Here is a 17,438-nt window from a genome sequence, read left to right on the forward strand (position 1 = left end):
CATTGTAACGTTCCATTTTTCCCATTAAAATCATTTATAAAAACAGAGAAATTTAAGTTAAAAATCAATTCTTCATTAGACACGTGCATCAAGCATTATGTTTCCTACCTACGTGAAAATTTAAATTCATACCTACACAGGTAAGCATTTTTAAAGGTATAAAATTCACATATAATGTATAAATCGTGCTGGTTATCAGTCAATCAGGCCAAGAGATAGTGTCAGAAATTGTCAGTATCAAAAAAGCATGTTTGAATAGCCCTAAGGTTGCTAATAAACTGTGCTCTAAAAACTCATGTGTAAGGACTTTGTTTTGACTTAGAATATAAATATTTCCTTTTCAGTCAGATCTATTTTGATGCTACCTATAACTAAAATTTAGAAATAATATCAACCATATCTCTTTTTTTGTTGTTACATAGTATGACAAAATATGACGAATTCTAGGTTCTATCTTCTCCTTCTAGAAGCAGCCATTCCCAAAGCAGGGCCACAGGGTAAAACAGAGTGGATGGAGGGATGGGGAGAAAAAAAGGAGAAAACAACTATTCTTGGGCCCAAGAACATGTTAATTCTCTGCTTCTGCCTGAAAGAAGGTACAGTCATAGGTAGACTTATTCTGACACTTCTGAATTAGGCCTGAGTAAAAGGTGGCTTTCTTGTAGAAGATTCATAAGCCCTGATCTTAAAGCAATTTCCTGACCTTAATTGAGTAAAAGGAACCTCCAGAGATGGCCTGAGTTGTGAGGATTTAGAATGAGCCCCTGGGGCCAGCGTCCAGAATCTCTGAGAAATGAAGCATGTGTGCCCACGATTGTAACATATAACTATCGTTACTCAGATCAAAAGACTAACTCCCTACAACACAGATACTGAAAGTTCTTTGATGGATGAAGGCAAATTGTTAGATGCAGGAGGTTATGATAGTTGTTTGGGAGATGGCAGTGGGGAGCAGAGTATTAAAGGATTGATCCCATTGGACTAAAGTGAGGGCAAACTTGAACTCAGAACCTGAGGAATCTTAAATAAGGACCCATAGCTAGAGCTCAATTAATCACCTGGGCTCCAAAAGGACTGCCCGAGGTACTGCCCATCTTAATCCAAGTTCTCTCGGATTCTATGCATCACACCCTGTATCTGGATGAGCAAACTACAACCTCTCCCATAGCTAATCTGCACCTTCGTGGCTTTGCTTCCCCTTGATAAGGATATTTTAATCTGTTTTCAACCACACCACAACAAATATCCATGGCATTCAATTTTTTCCCATCCCCTGTTAAACACGATTTAAACTTTTGCCTATACATACATATTCTCTTCCTTGAGATGCCACAGGTGGGTAATCCGTATCCCAATTAACAAGCAAAAAGTATCTTTACCTACTGATTCATTGTTTTCTATTGCACAAAGGTAGGTCTTACTAAGTTAGCAAGCTCCCATATTAACTTTGGATTTGGTAAATTAGTCCATTTGATGTTCCTGAAGAACAGATGCTTTCTAAATGTCAACCAAGCTTACAGTAATATTAGTGACGTCTTTACAGATGTGCTTGTTGTAGGCCAATGATACCAGCATCATGACTTTCTAAGCCACAAATACACAAAGGAAATAGAAAAGCAGTTTCATCTAATATAAACACATGTTCAGTTACACAGGACATAAAAGGTCTTCCACACAGCTCCAATCTGAACACAAGCAAACAAGTGTAAGCTGTAATAGAACTGTGACGTATCCTCGCCAACGTTGCATTTGGCCCTTCTTACCCATTCAGTGATATTCTTTCTTCTATCCCGAGAAATCTAAATCTGGGATAGCTCGTCTCTGTCTACCACAGTCCACACTCCTATTCCCAACCCTCAGCCACAGCGTTCCTGGATGTCATTAAACTTCTCTATGCCTGTTCTTTTTCTCTGTCACCTATTTGTCTTCTTTTCCAACCTTAAAACAGAGATTTGGAGAGTATGGACCAACTTTACTGTGGTTTAAAGGGAAGGTTGACTTTAAACCAGAGGATAGAATTTTGATTTTACTTACACTACTGACCTCATGTGACTTGGTATCTCTGTTTCAGCATCCTCATCCACAGGGTGTTCATAGGCTATCTACCTCCTAGAGTGATTATCAGGACAAAAGTAAGATGATGCAATGCTTTTGCATAGTGTGAATTACATAAATGTGCAATAAAAATTTTTATTGTCCTGCTGTTCCTGTGCAGGAAAGGTCCAGAGTCTGATTCTTGCACAGGAGACATTCAGCATATTATTTTCTAAACTTTTTATAGTGCTAACCTTTCAAACATGCACAAAAGTTGCAAATACTAGTACAAAGGACTCTTACGTACCTTCACTGAGATTCACCAATTGCTTACATTTTGTGCTATGAAAACTTTTTTATCATTCTTTCATTCTCTCCAATCTGGAGAGATATTTATTTTCTGAATCTCTTGCTAGTGGTTTAGACACAGTAATCTTTGACTCTGTATTTTCACTAAAAACTAGGATATTTTCCTACATAATCACAGAAAGTCGTGGACATTTAACATTATTGCAATGTAACTATCTAAATATAGTATGTATTCATTTTTGTCTACTGTCCTAAATATGCCCTTTATAACCTTCTTGGTTTGTTTGTTTGCCACCGAAGAACCAATCCAGGATAATGCCTGTGTTTACTTGCTAGAGCCCTTTCATTTTCTTCAACCTGAAATAGACTTTCTGCCAGATTTTCTTTTTTCTAATGTTTTTTATTTATTTTTGAGAGACAGAGAGAGACAGCGCGAGCAGGGAAGGGTCAGAGAGAGAGGGAGACACAGAATCTGAAGCAGGCTCCAGGCTCTGAGCTAGCTGTCAGCACAGAGACTGATGCGGGGCTCAAACACACGAACTGTGAGATCATGACTTGAGCCAAAACCGGATGCTTAACTGACTGAGCCACCCAGGTGCCCCTGCCAGATTTTCTATCTTTCTGTCTTTCTTGTGTTCGATATTTTTTAATATAGCAAGTTATTTTTACAGATCGAAAGTCCTCATATTTAGTGAAACCCCTCAAGCTGACCCCCTGTTGGTCTTGATATACCTCCATTCTTGGATAACTTCTTTCCTTTCTGCAAAATAAGGTGTTCCAGGTTCATTTGTGCTTTCTCCACACTAGTCTTTAAATCAAACTTTCTAGAAAACCTTAATTCTGTTTAGGTGATTTTAGTTTCTTCCGCACTTTTAAAAATCAGGATCTTGTGAGATCCTCGCCACTGCTGGTGTGTCTAACTCGTAGACCCTCAACAGATAGAGCTATATCCCTATAAGTTTGCACTCAAAGTGTGAGCTCCAGTAAAACAGATTGACACAGGATACATCCTAGCTTTTTTCCAGTAATGAGAAACCTGTTCCTACTATCCACAAAATACTTATGGATTTGTTCAAGCTTGGAACACAAGTAGTTTGAGAATTGCTAACCCTGCCACTATTAAGTAAAGTCACCACCTAGAGTTTAATATTTGGTTTTTTTTCCCACTGACAGAGAACAAATGCATAACCTTAAGTGCACAGTTTGGTGAGTTTTGAAAATGCATATGCCTGTGTAATCCACACTCCTATGGAGACATGAAACCTTTCTGTTACATGCAGAATGCTCTTATTCCCCCTTCCCAGTCAGTCACCACCCCTGTTTCCAGAAGCAACCACTACCAGCCTCTTGGGTGGGCAGGTATATATAGATTTACACTCTGCATCATGTCTCTTAAATAGACATCCATCAATAATGAAATTATCCATAAAGAGGCCTCTTGTTTATCTTCCATTCTTTAATTTAGCTCTTTAGAGAAGACAAATACATTTATCTCACTCCTTATTGAAATAATTCCTTGACTCAGGTGTTAATATTCTTCAAATAGATTATTTCATATATGAGGTATTTGGGGGTATAGCAAGAAATACATACTACTATCTATACTTTATTTAATGTTAAATTAATTAAACTGATGTAGCAAATAAAGCTGTGAAGCAAACTTTTTAAATACTTAAATATCGGCTATAAAATAACATTGCTTAATTAACTGATACTTCTATTACAACTTAAAACCTGGATTCTTTTTAATACCTCAAACACTTTAACTAAGACTAAGCTAGAGAACACACACAAATATAATACCTAGAAAGTTACTTCATTTCTACTTAAACTTACCCTAATATATAAACATCATGGATTTCACTTTTCAAATCCATGAAAAAAATATTTTATTTTTTCTATTTATTTACCTATTTTATGGCTCCAGGAATTTAAGCTAATTATCTCCTTAAGGTTGCAGAAATATTATAATAGCTTTTCAAGATTACAGTAATTTTTGCAAATCAAAAAAAAATCTGCATTTTCTTAGGCCACTAGAGATTTCAGGATTAGGTTAGTGACTTATTGGTTCTTGGTTATACCATAAATTTTGGTTACTTTTTTTGTATTTAAACTTTGTGCTTTTAGTCATTTTCAACAGTTAAAATTCTCTTATTTTATCACTAGAACTTTTTAGATTGATGTCTTTCCCATAAGTTTTATCATTTTCCAATCTGATGTTTCGCTCTTAAAATTATGTATTTGTAAAATCTCCTTTGGCCAATATTATGTGATTTCCTTGAAGCTATTCATTGACCACTATTTTTAATGTATTTTTCAGTTTTGTTTTTGGGTTTTTTTACTCATTTCACCAATTCTACACACATACCACCTCTGCCTCTAGCAAACACTTTAATAATGCATTTATTACCAGTATCTCATTGTTGTTATTCCCCCCAGAAGTTCCAGTATGTCTTTGAAGCTCCAGTGTCATATCTATGAAGTTATCCCTACTTTGGGAATCAATTCATCATCTTGAATAACATTATTGGATTAAAATATATTAGATAAGTGTTGTTGAAAGTTTGGAGGAATGATAGTGCTCTACAGACCAACAAAGCCCTTGCCTTAGAAAACCATTCAAATACATATTTTATTTTAGGCAGTGACAAGTGCAATAAAGAAACATAAAAGTGGCATAACCAGAAAGCAAATGATGGGAGCAAGGGCTTTTATTTGGATACAGTATTTAGAGAAAACTCACAGAACAAGTGAAAATTCAAGAAAGATCTAAAGAAATGAAGGAGAAATTTACACAAATTTCTGGGAAGGTAACATCAACTCTAATGCTCTGGGATAGGAGTGAGACTAGCCTGTTCCAGAAACTTCAAGAAACCCTGCTGCTGCTGCTGACCAGGAAGGGGTGGCAGAGGGGTAAGAATAAGACTGGATATGTAGGCAGGACCCAATCCTAGGCCCTGGTGGAGACTCTGGAGGCTATGGTCAGTGGGATAAGAGACCATCTGGAAAGTGTAGAGTGACATCATCTAGAGAAGAATCCTCTGGGAGAAGCAATAGTGAAACCAGGGAGACCAGTTAGAAGGAAACAATGGTGGCCTTAGCCTTGTGGCTGAAGAAGCTGGACAAATGGCTGGCTCGCATTCATGAGCAAGTTCAGGTGGTCAGAGTTACAGACAGAGAAAGAGAAAGGGCAGGGTCAAGGGTTAAGACTTGAACAAAGAGGGTGTGTGTGGATATGATTTACTGAAATCAGTGAAATGAGAAGAAACAGATTGCAAAGAGAAAAAGTGTTCTGAGTTTATTATATTGAATTTGGGACTTCCTGATAAAATCCAAATGATATTGGCCAATTGGTTTGAGGTATATGAGTCTAGAGTTCAGAAAAGTCAAAATTGAAATACAAATTTGGAAATTTTGAGCATATTGCTGGTATTTGAAGTCATGGCATTGGATGGGATCATCTATGGAGATAGCGTAAATGGGGAAGAGAAGAAGGCAAAAGGCAGAACTCGGGAGAATTCTAGTATTTAGATTTTGAAAGGAGCAAAATAACTGGGGGAAAGATAAGAAAAGCAGAAAACAAAATGAAAGGCAAATCACAAGTAAGTGGAGAGTTCTGGAAGTCAGGTGAAGAAAGGCATTCAAAAATTACTCCTGAACTTTATAGAAATAATCCATCAGATCAAATGATGCTGAAGATTATTTGGCTTATTCTCTATTCCCTGTACATTTTTCTTACACTTAAACAAATAAATGCATATCTCCATTTTAAAAACAGATTTCTACTCAGTAGTTGAAATAAAAATACCTGTATGTGTGAAATTTTGTCCTGATTCATAAAAAGGAATGATAATTAAGCATATCCTTGCTATTCACTCTTTTTCTTTTTCAATACAACCACCATTTTTACACCTTAATTTTCCTCTTTGGAGTTTCAGTATGGGCCCACGGCCTTTCATTAACAATTTATGTTGCTCATTAGGATAATTATTATGAAAATCACATGATATTTAAATTATGTAAACTAGCCAGTATTATCCCATTTAATCTAGCTCCTTTGTTCTTTTAAAATTACCTCTAGTATTCTTCAAAACTTTCTTTTTTTTTCAAGTTTTCATTTATATTCCAGTTAGTTAACATACAGTATAATATTGGTTTTAGGAGTATAACTCAGTGATTCATCACTTACATACAACGCCCAGTGCTCATCACAACAAGGGCCCTCCTAATGCCCATCACCCATTTAGCCCACCTCCCCTCCAGCTCCCCTTCGTCAACCTTCAGTTTATTCTCTGTAGTTGAGTCTGTTTTCTGTTTTCTTCTCTTTTCCCCTACTATGGTCACCTGTTTTGTTTCTTAAATTCCACATATGAGTGAAATCATATGGTATTTGTCTTTCTCTGACTGACTTACTTCACAGAGCAGTATGCTATCTAGATCACAAGATTTCATTCTTTTTGATGGCTGAGTAATATTCTATTGTATATATATCTATCACATTTTCTTTATCCATTCATCGGTTGATGGACATTTGGGATCTATGCCTTGAAAACTGTCTTACTCTCTGACAACACCATATTACAGAGGCATTCTACTTTTTCCTTGCCTTAAAAAATGGAATTGGCTATCCTCATAGGAATCTTTTTTTTCCATTCAGTGGAAAATAATAATATAACCTAAAATGCTGTGCTTGGGGTAAACATTGGAGTTGGCCACAGGTGGACCTGACAACAATCTTTACTAATGGTAGAACAGAAAAATATTAGATTTAGAGTTATAGGTTCCCACTATTTTTCTTCCTTGGAGCATACTGGGTGGCTCTACCATAACTGTCTCACCACATGGACTGTTTACCACAATGAACGTCCCTCACTCCAAGCAGGGAATCTATTCACATGCCAGCACCTGGCAACTAGTGTCATAGTACTAATTCCTCCCATCTGGTGCACCATCGAAGGAGCACTAACTCTGCACCAAGAAGTGTGCTGGTCTTTGAGGTTATAGAAGTCAGGGATACATGTATTTCTGCTGCCTCCCAACCTGTGCTTCTCTTTCTTTTGCTACAAAGAAACATGTTTTGCTTGAGCAAGGCAGGCACTAGTGAAATTCAGCCAACCTCCCCTACCTCAAGGCACACTACTTTTGCTACCGTTAGCCTGTGCCAGATTGGGGCTTGCCAATCCAAGGGGGCTATTTCCTATTCCATCCACACTTGTCTTCTGTCCTATAGCTTTTGCTTGTTTCACTGGAATTTAGACATTTTGAGACAAATGTGTTTTTAAAACATAAAAACATAATAAGTACCCCTTCCTCATCTGCACTGAGTTTTCTGAGGGCTTCCTTCCACTGTCTCTTGGCTTTGATGAATGGAAAATCCAGGAAGGCCTCTGTATAGCTCAGTATCCCAACAGTGATAACAAAGGGCAGATTCTTGAGTCCCACTCCAAATTTCCAAATTAGAATCTCTGGAGGTGGAAATTAGGATTCCAAATGTTCAGCAATTTTTTTCAAGTGATACATAAAATTGAATATCACTGGCTATAACTTCTGTATTCTTAAGTCTATCTACTGAGAGAAGGCACTAAGATTGCAGTAGGATGTAGCCGTTCTAATGGTGCTTGTGCTGATGGGGGCTTGTGGTGGGGAAGCTAAGTATATAAATGCAAAAAGCTATGTGGAGCAAGACTTGAGAGATAAATGAAAATGATAAATGTTGGAGGAGTGTCTCCTTCCTACAGCACTACTACCTATAGATACAGGAGAAATAAAAACATTTTTTAAAGGCTATTTTCCATATAGTGCTATAACAACTTCAAAAATTATTAAGAATGTGTCAGATTAATATTACTGTAACTTGTATTTAATTAGACTAGTAGCTTGAAGCATGTACTTTTAATTTTCACAGTTCATGCATCATGGATTGGTTTTCTACATCAAACCTTAAATTAACAAGACAAAATAGTGATTACTAAATTTTGTGCTGCCTACAAGCTCCCTCATATGAGTAACTAATATTTATCATTCTTAGAAGGAGTATAGTACTTATGAAAGAGAAGAATTTGGGAGGTTAGGGACATCTAGGGGCATCTAGTCGGTTAAGCATATGACTGGCTCAGGTCATGATCTCATGGTTCATGAGTTTGAGTCCTGGATCAGGTGAGCTCCTGCCCTGCTTTGGGTGAGCCCCACTCTGTCTCTTGCTCTCTCTCTCGCTCTCTCTCTCTCTCTCTGCCCCTCACTCACTTGTGTCCTGTCTCGTGTTCTCAAAAAGTATTTTAAAAAAAAATTGGGGAGATTAGCTACTGAACTGCATTATTTTATCATTGAGTTATACCTATAGCAACTAACTGCATTACCTGTCTGAACTTTCAAATAAGTTTTTCTAAAGATAAAATATATATAAAGCACTTAGGAAGGCAATCCAATAATTTTTTTAAATTAATACATTCTGCTAACTTCAAAATTAAAACTTTAAATGGGATCATACTCCTTTTGAGCAGATTTTGATAGTTTTTAATGTGATACCATAATTAATAATAATTAATATTATTAATGATATGAAATAGTAATATTATACATTGGTAATGTAAAATACCATGATAATGCAAAGCATAATGTGTATAAGTAGATATAATTGACTGCAAAATAAGAAACATGGTGTGGCAATTGAAAATTAAGTCTTGTAAGTATTAAGTATATATTAAATGTTCAATAAAAAAAACACAATTCGTAAAAAGGAGTAACTACCTGTTACCCATCAATTGTGACAGATATAGATATACTAATCAAGTGACAAGCATGACCAGCTGAGCTTTAAGAAACACGCTTAAACGTGTGCTACAGAAAGAAGTTGAGAGATAGGACACCAGGAAAGAGATTTCTATCCCTTTCTTTGAGTAGGCTAGTGTGGGCAAGGGAGTTCCAGGGTACAGCAGAAGTGCGTGCCGGCAGAATGTCTGAATTTATCAGTGTGTCCAGTTTGGCTGAAGTACGATGATCCCTCTGACCTGGATAGGAAGAAGCGAAAAGGCCTCTTGACAAGCAAACAGGGCCTCTACAGACCATAATACCCTCCTGGCCCAGCATCTGGGCACGTAAGGGGCTACCACCAGACACTGAGAGCAGACACATCCTCCCCTACAGGAACCCAGATAATTCAGTGGCAGATGATATCTCTCCCCCAACCCTCCCCCAACCCTCCCCTCATGTTCTCAACCCTGCCCACAGAACCCTGCCCATGCCCACTGGAGCCACCCCAGTATGCTGGTGCAGGTGCAGCCTCTGAGATCAGACAGCCCCGGTTCAAGTTTCTGCCCCACCATGGAAACTATCAGCACCCAGTTTGTTCTCATTGTAAAATCCACAGCACTGCAGCAAAAATGAAAGAGGTGATGCAAAGTACAGGGCACTGGCCTTGGCATACAATGGTTGTCCATAAATCAGTGTTAGGCTATTGCTCTAAAGTACGTGAGTAAGTTACTTCTGATTTTAATGCCGTGTGGTTATCAGTGTATGTCGCCTGAATGTGTGGGCATTCATTGTCTTTACTGATGATTGTGACTTGATCAAACGTGATCGTCTGTTTAATTTAAACAAAATAATGGATAGGTAAAAAGGTGAACAAATGGACTTGGAATAACTTCATGCCCTTTGTGTATTTGTAGGCAACTTCGATTCTAACAGTTGAAATACCACATTAAACGAGGCATTTGTAACCATTAATAATTAAATCACCAGCTCTGCTAAAATTGCAGTTACTGAATTTTGACTTCCTTGTGAATATGGCTTAATTGGCTTAATTCCAGCTGTTCACTAGTAGTTTCTTGGTGTGAAGATGTTGCAGGCCAAAAGCACATTTAGAAGTCCCTGCACACTTTTGAATTGTAACTTAATCTGCCTCTAACACAATGTTAGCCTTTGCCGATGTTATCAAAGGACATTATGTGTGGGAAATTTTTCAACTTTATGACATGTGAAAATTACTCAAATGTGTATGTTAGATTGTAAACATTACAATAGGTTTTATTGCTTATTCTAACTTTGTGTAAATTCAGTGAGCTGCTGAACAGGAGAGCTCTCCTCTGTCTCCTCCCCTTTCTGCCATGGCTGCTGTGCTGCCTGAAGAAACTCTGGACCAAGATGTGATCTCTACAGTGGAATGTGATCTAAGGCAGTGGTTCCCACACTTGGCCATACATTAGGATAAGCTTGAAGATTTACTGTAAAGATAATATATATTTGTAAAGCCCTCTCTCCATTCTAGACTCAAAATCAGAGAAAGAGACAGGGGAGCAGGTGACAGTGTTATTTAAAAACACCCCAAGTGATTCTAATGTGAAACTGAAGTTGAAAACCACAATCTAGAATTAGAGACCAAGAGACAATTTAAGATAAGTGACGAAACTAGCACTAACTGAGGTTCTTACTATGATCCGATCAGAAGAATGAAAATTAAAGGAATGCTTTTGAATATTCAGAGAAATTCAAGCATATTTTAGGATGGGCACACACAATTCTGAAATACCTACTACGAATATCTATAGAAAGTAACTGTGGTGGATGGAAAGTTTCTTATATCTCTTTTTCACAATCTTCAGGAGAAATTTAGAGCCATCCAAGTGGAAAGCAACCCTAGGACTGCATATGACATCAAATCTGAGTTCTCCTCATATAGTAACTCGGTTGATAGATCAAATTGTCATAAATCCACATTACAATAAACGAATAAAGGACAGTGACATCGCCATGATGCATCTTGACTTTAAAGTGAACTACACAGGTAAAAGAAATCGGTTTTAATCAACTTATCTGGCCAAATTCATTCAAAGTTAGATTTGAAATATGATTAGTACCAATGAATTAATAGTGCATAAAGTTGGACAATTTATTATAGAAATCATTATAATTTAAGTGAAATTAGGGAATGGAGTGAAACATATTCAATTATCTTCATCAAGGTGTTCATATTCAACTATCTAGAAAGTTGGCCAGCAGAATAAAATGCTCCAAGCTTTCTGTAACAGTAAACTCAAAGGAGCAGCCCAGAGAAAATCAGTCATGTTACAGTGCATGTCTTCTCTATTTCTCAGAAAAAGGCAGGTCCATCTACACAAAGGGCAGTGTAAGACAAACTGAGAGACGAGCATATGTTCTAAGAATAAAGGGAGTAAGAATTAAAATATACATTGAGTGAAGATTTTAAAGGAGGTTTAATAATATTATTAGAGAGGCAGCTGGAAGACTTCCTCCGAATACCTAGATAACGTACCAGAAATCATCTGAGGGAGTGAACTTTATACGAAAGGTTCTACTCAACTCCATCCTTTACTCCAAAGACTTTTCTAACCCCCAGTGAGGAGACAGTGCTACCATTTCTGTGCTCTTGTGGAATTTGGTCTACACATGTATTAGAGAACTTACTCAAGGCAGACTATTACTGTGGTTAATTATGTAACCCTATCCTTCAAGGTAAGCACCATATCTGACTCATTTTATGTCTACTCTGCATCTTACATGTAGTGGGTGCTTAATAAATGTCAGGCAGCTTGCAAATTGTTGGGAAGGGGCTTTCAAAGTCACTGACCAATGCTAATGCTTCCATAAGTACCCTGTAAAACAATCACTTAAAAGCTTTTTTAAATGTTTTAAGTGAGGAAAGTCTAAAAAGCCTCAGAAAATTTGTCCAAGTGTCTTAATTGAGCCTAAAGAACCTTACCAAGATTTTCATAGAACTGACACTGTAAATAGCATGATTGCTTAAAATCAGATATAAATCATCAACTCTAGAACTAAGACAGTGTTTACATTATTAAAGAGTAATTAGGAGACAATGTAGAAAAGGATCCCAAAGACTACCAGTGATACCTAGTCCATGTCAACCAGTGTCACCCTGAGATGCTTCTTTCCCCTGAGGTTGATGTCTAAAAAAATTTCAAGCAGCATAAAACAAAAATGCAAGTTTTTTTGATAACATGCTGAAAATAATTGATTTTTAAAATCTGTTAGAAATGCATGTGTGTCTGTTCTTATTTTGTTTTTCCAGATTATATACAACCTATTTGTTTACCAGAAGAAAATCAAGTTTTTCCTCCAGGAAGAATTTGTTCCATTGCTGGCTGGGGGAGGCTTATACATCAAGGTAAATTATCAGACTCAATAAAAAGAAAATGTCTACTACTAAGAAATATGCTATTGCACTATCCTGTGAATATTTTCAATATTTTTTGTGGCTCTTATAATAATTTTTGCAATAACTCTTAAAAGCACTGTCAGGTTTATATTCATACAGTGTGTATTTGTATAGTTTTTTTTAAATCCAGATTGTGTAGGACAATATTATAAAACTATAATCTCTGAGGCAAAGAAGTTCAAGTATTCCCCAAACTTAGTACCTAATTTTAGTATTATAAATACTCTGATAAAGAAAAAAGACACATCTATTTAAATGATTACAAAGGCTATAAAATATAACAAAGGTTTATAAAATTTATTTTTGTAAATCACATAAAGTCTGATCAAAATCCAAATTGTTACCTGTTTCATTTCCCAAATCAATAAAACTATCTTCATTTATCACCTAAAGGCCTCGCACTCACATTCCCTAAAAAATGAGAAGGGAATCCCTTTTAACTTCAACATTATGACTCAATCTACTGATGAGAAGACTGAGATGTGGCATGAATCTTACACCTACGACTATAAATTGACTCATAGCATTATTTAATAGGATGTTTTCCAAACACAGAAAAGATGCATATTAAAACTAACTGAACATAACTTTTTAAAACATTCCCATACTTTATTCTTTCTGAATGTAACTACAGGCATATTGGCTTTGGAACTCCTAATAGGAGTTATTCCATTGAGGACAGAATTTTGGCAACTTATTAAAAATTAAGCAAAGAGGAAAGGCACTCTATAGTCTGGTGGAAAAACCTGGTCTCTGGAGTCCCAACAGATCATGGCTAAGATATTTAAACATTTCAACTGTATAAGATGAAAACCACAGACTCTGTGGAGCGGGGCAGATAACAGAAGCAAAGCGTCCAGAGTTAAACTCCCATAGTCCTTGTAAAAGAAAGGATGATGTTCTAAGTCAAATCTTTGCCTGATGATTTCGATAAAGGTTCTCCACTGCAATCACATGATGTTGCTGAAATGCCTCATGCCTTCTTTCCATAAAGTATATTGAAGACAAAGACTGTATATTCTTGTATTTCCTCCACTTGAAAAATGCCATGACTTATTAAATTTGAAACCCATAGACTAAAAATGATTCCTGGATAGATATTTTCTTTATCAGACACCAAACTCAAAAAAATTTATGACCATGATAGAGACTCTTCAAAAACAAATTATCCACTAACAAAATTTAAGACTCTTTATGCCATAGCAAATGGGTATTTCTTTTAAGAGCTGAGTAAACTTGGCTCTTTTATTTATTGTTACTAAAGATATGCATTTAATTGACTTAAGAAAGGGCTCTAAGAGTGGTATGGAGCCCAGGGAAATCTGTATCTGAGATAATCTTTTATTTAGGAATAAATGGCCAGATCATAATTAAATACTTCCTGGGTAATGGAAATTTTAGTGAATTTTATAAACTTTGCGCTATGATTTCCAGATACTTAGCTGTATAAAACCCAGTTTCCCCCCCCTTCTGAATATATTACACTAATTATCTAACAAAACCATGAACATAGTTTTTCTAGGAAAAAGAGAAGTGATATTAGATGGCTAAATTAAGGTAATTAGTAAACTTAAAATAACTTTACTGATACTTTTATGTATGTTTTTTGTGTGCATTCTCAATTATCCTTATGGCATTTCACATTGACAAATAAATGTTAAATATAAAAACACTTCTCAAATTTTTCTTTGCCAAAGAGTTTGTCCTACACCCAAACCACTTTTTATTCCTTGGCAAGCAGCAAAATTGCTTTGATTTTTTATAATAGTTTATAATAAAAACTATCAGCTTATCCTCAATGAATGAATGGCAGTGAGATGCTGAAATTCCTCCTCTCATCTTCACCTCTTCTACCAATTTGTTTAATGTTTATTTGAAAGAGAGAGGGAGGGAGAGAGCAGGCAGGGTAGTGAATGAGAGAACAGGAGAGAGAATACCAAGCAGGCTCTGTGCTGTTAGTGCAGAGCCCAACAACAGGGGGCAGGACCATGGGGCTCCAGGATGCATGGCTCCATCTCATGAACCATGAGATCATGACCCGAGTCAACATCAAGGATAGGACACTTAACCGACTGAGCCACTCGGGCGCCCCTCCGTCTTCCCCTCTTAAAATCCATTGTCAAACTCCAAAAATCATCCATGGTACGCTGCTGCACTCACTGGCACCAGCTGGAAATTGCCATCTGTGCCCATCTCCTCCCAAAGCCTGTTCACTGTCATGCTGTTACCTTGAAATTGGCCGGGGTTGGAGTGTTTACATCAGGCAAATGGTACATATTGGGGATTTTTTTTTCTTAAAAACCAGTTATATAACATTTACCAACACATCACTGAGTTGTCACACACAGACACACACAGACACACAGACACACACACACACACCCCACACGCACACACCACACAGACACACACACACACACACACACACACACACACATATGCTGGTTTCCTGTCTTTTTAGTGTGTGGATTAAACTTAGCTGGAAATGAAGTCACATGCATTTTTGCAGCAACATTTACTGCAACATATGAAGTCACATACATCTTGCTGTCTTATGTTCTAAGTTATCATCAACCTTCTGTCTTTCTTGAGGAACCAAACAAAATTGCTAACTAGTAGAAAGTGCTCACCATGTGCCTTTTCTGAAGCACTAGACAGACACCTGCTTGTTTCACATCCCTCTTGGGAGTGGCATTTCAGTAAAGAGAGACCCACGCTTGAAGTAGATGCGTCATTTTATAAAAAGCATGGAAATACACTCCGTTACAAAATGCCTCCTTTCTCTTCACCTGCACGAGGATGACGAGCTGATTGCCCTTAGGCCAGGGCACAGCTCATTTGAGCTTTGTCTTCTGCTCAGTGCACACCTGCTCATTCACATCGCATCACAAAGTTGCTGAAAGGGAGCACCTCTTCAGGTGCCAAATGAAAAGCCTCCTGGATCTCTGAGTTGCTGCTAATTTCCATAAATGAAACTTTTTGTGTCATGGGCTTTTTATTCCCATAAGCAATACTGTAACCATTTACAATGACTGGAAACATCTAAAGACTGTCTAGTCCAACCCACCATTCCTGCTAGCCCTTGGGCACTAAAGAAGTGCTCTACTGTTATCCATTTTGCAAATTCCACAGATGGGTTTTATTATGTGCTTTAAAATACTAAGGTTTAGCATTTAGTTCCATTATATACACACAGTCCTCGATGATGAGAGTGCACTGTTGAAATAAATAAGACAGTGGCTCATTCACTGATGCATGTCGATCACTTCTGACTGGCTGGCTGCATTATCATTTTGAACAGGTCCTACTGCAAACATATTACAAGAAGCCAATGTTCCTCTTCTCTCAAATGAGAAATGCCAACAACAGATGCCAGAATATAACATTACAGAAAACATGGTATGTGCAGGCTATGAAGAAGGAGGAATTGATTCTTGTCAGGTAACTATGTATAACTGCTCACCCTACCTTCCCAGAAAGTGTTGCTATGTAATGATTTGATTGTTTCACAATGATTAGGGAGTAAAGAAATCATCAGGGTTTTCACTACATTTCTTCTTTTACAAAACTGTGGCTTTTCATTTTTTTATTTGTAGCCTATTTGCATAGAACCCCTGGGTGGATGTGAGCATTACAAATAAAATGAATTTTTAAGAACAAGTATTAAGATCAGATAGAATCTTTAGAGCTGAGGCATAAAATATGAATGTGTGTCCGGTAAAATAGGTAGTGCTGGGCCCACTGTTGACCTGGAGACTACACACCTTAACTAAACCCAAGCCTAATTCTTTAAAATCCTATACAAACAAAAAGCAAGTCTGAAAGCCAATATCATCTATTGGCTTCTAATTTTCACCTCTGGTTTTGAGTATGGGTCAAGAGTCCAGTGACAAGAAATAATTTCTTTTCTATTTTTGGTAACAATCAAATTTTTTTAAGTTTATTTGTCTATTTTGAGAGACAGAGAGCACGAGCTGGGGAGGGGCAGAGAGAGAGAGAGGGAGAGAGAGAATCACACAGTCTCCTTACTATCAGTGCAGAGCCTGATGTGGGACTCAAATTCACAAACCATGAAATCACGATCTGCATGATATGAAAATGCAGATGCTTAGCTGACTGAGCCACCCAGGTGCCCCTTCAGTGATAAGAAATAATTTCTGCATGAGAACCAACCTGGGTAACTTGGCTAGAGACAGTTTGCAGCTAACCACTTGTAGGAAGGGTAAAAAATAGAACGCACTCGGGGTGCCTGGGTGGCTCAGTGAGTTAAGCATCCAGCTTCAGCTCAGATCATGATCTCACGGTTCGTGGATTCGAGCCCCGCATCGAGCTCTGTGCTGACAGCTAGCTCAGAGCCTGGAGCCTGCTTCAGATTCTGTATCTCCCTCTCTCTCTGACTCTCCCTCATACTATCTCTCTCTGTCTCTCAAAAATAAATGAAAAAAAACATTAAAAAATTAAAAAAAAAACAGAACTCACTCAACAGCCTAGCATAACTCTGGATCTGAAACTCCTCCAGTAGAATTTTCATGTTACCATTTACACTCTCATTTTAGAGATGTAAGAACATGAACTCACTGAATGCCAACACTGCAATAGATCTGAAGTATCAATAGCTTTTGATGTGTGTGACCATCAGAGAAACTCCTACCCACAAACTAACCTTATTGAGGACAAAAACATCTTACCACCTAGAAATAATGTAGCTATCTGTTAGCACTATGAAATCCACATACGGGCAACAAATAAAAAGTAAATTCTGTCAGATTTTAGAACAATTACTAATTTTTAGGTGCAGCATGAAGTAGTCATGAAAAGCGAAGATTCTGTTCTCATATTATTCTTATTTCACCTGTGACTTAGTATTTACAGGTGAGACTTTGGACAAGTCACTGAAGTTTAACTG

General features: G+C 37.2%; 1 protein-coding gene across 1 annotated transcript in view; it reads left to right on the forward strand.

Moving 5' to 3' along the window:
- TMPRSS15 (transmembrane serine protease 15) overlaps positions 1–17,148 on the forward strand; it is a 115,404-nt gene extending 98,256 nt beyond the window's left edge. Inside the window, exons 22-25 of the mRNA XM_029938684.1 lie at positions 10,941–11,122; positions 12,386–12,481; positions 15,834–15,973; positions 17,089–17,148. Of these exons, the coding sequence (XP_029794544.1) occupies positions 10,941–11,122; positions 12,386–12,481; positions 15,834–15,973; positions 17,089–17,148 (478 nt within the window). The remainder of the gene's footprint in view (positions 1–10,940; positions 11,123–12,385; positions 12,482–15,833; positions 15,974–17,088) is intronic.
- Positions 17,149–17,438: the final 290 nt, after the last annotated feature.

This window comes from Suricata suricatta, chromosome 5 (assembly GCF_006229205.1).
Source record: "Suricata suricatta isolate VVHF042 chromosome 5, meerkat_22Aug2017_6uvM2_HiC, whole genome shotgun sequence".
NCBI classification, from domain to species: Eukaryota; Metazoa; Chordata; class Mammalia; order Carnivora; family Herpestidae; genus Suricata; species Suricata suricatta.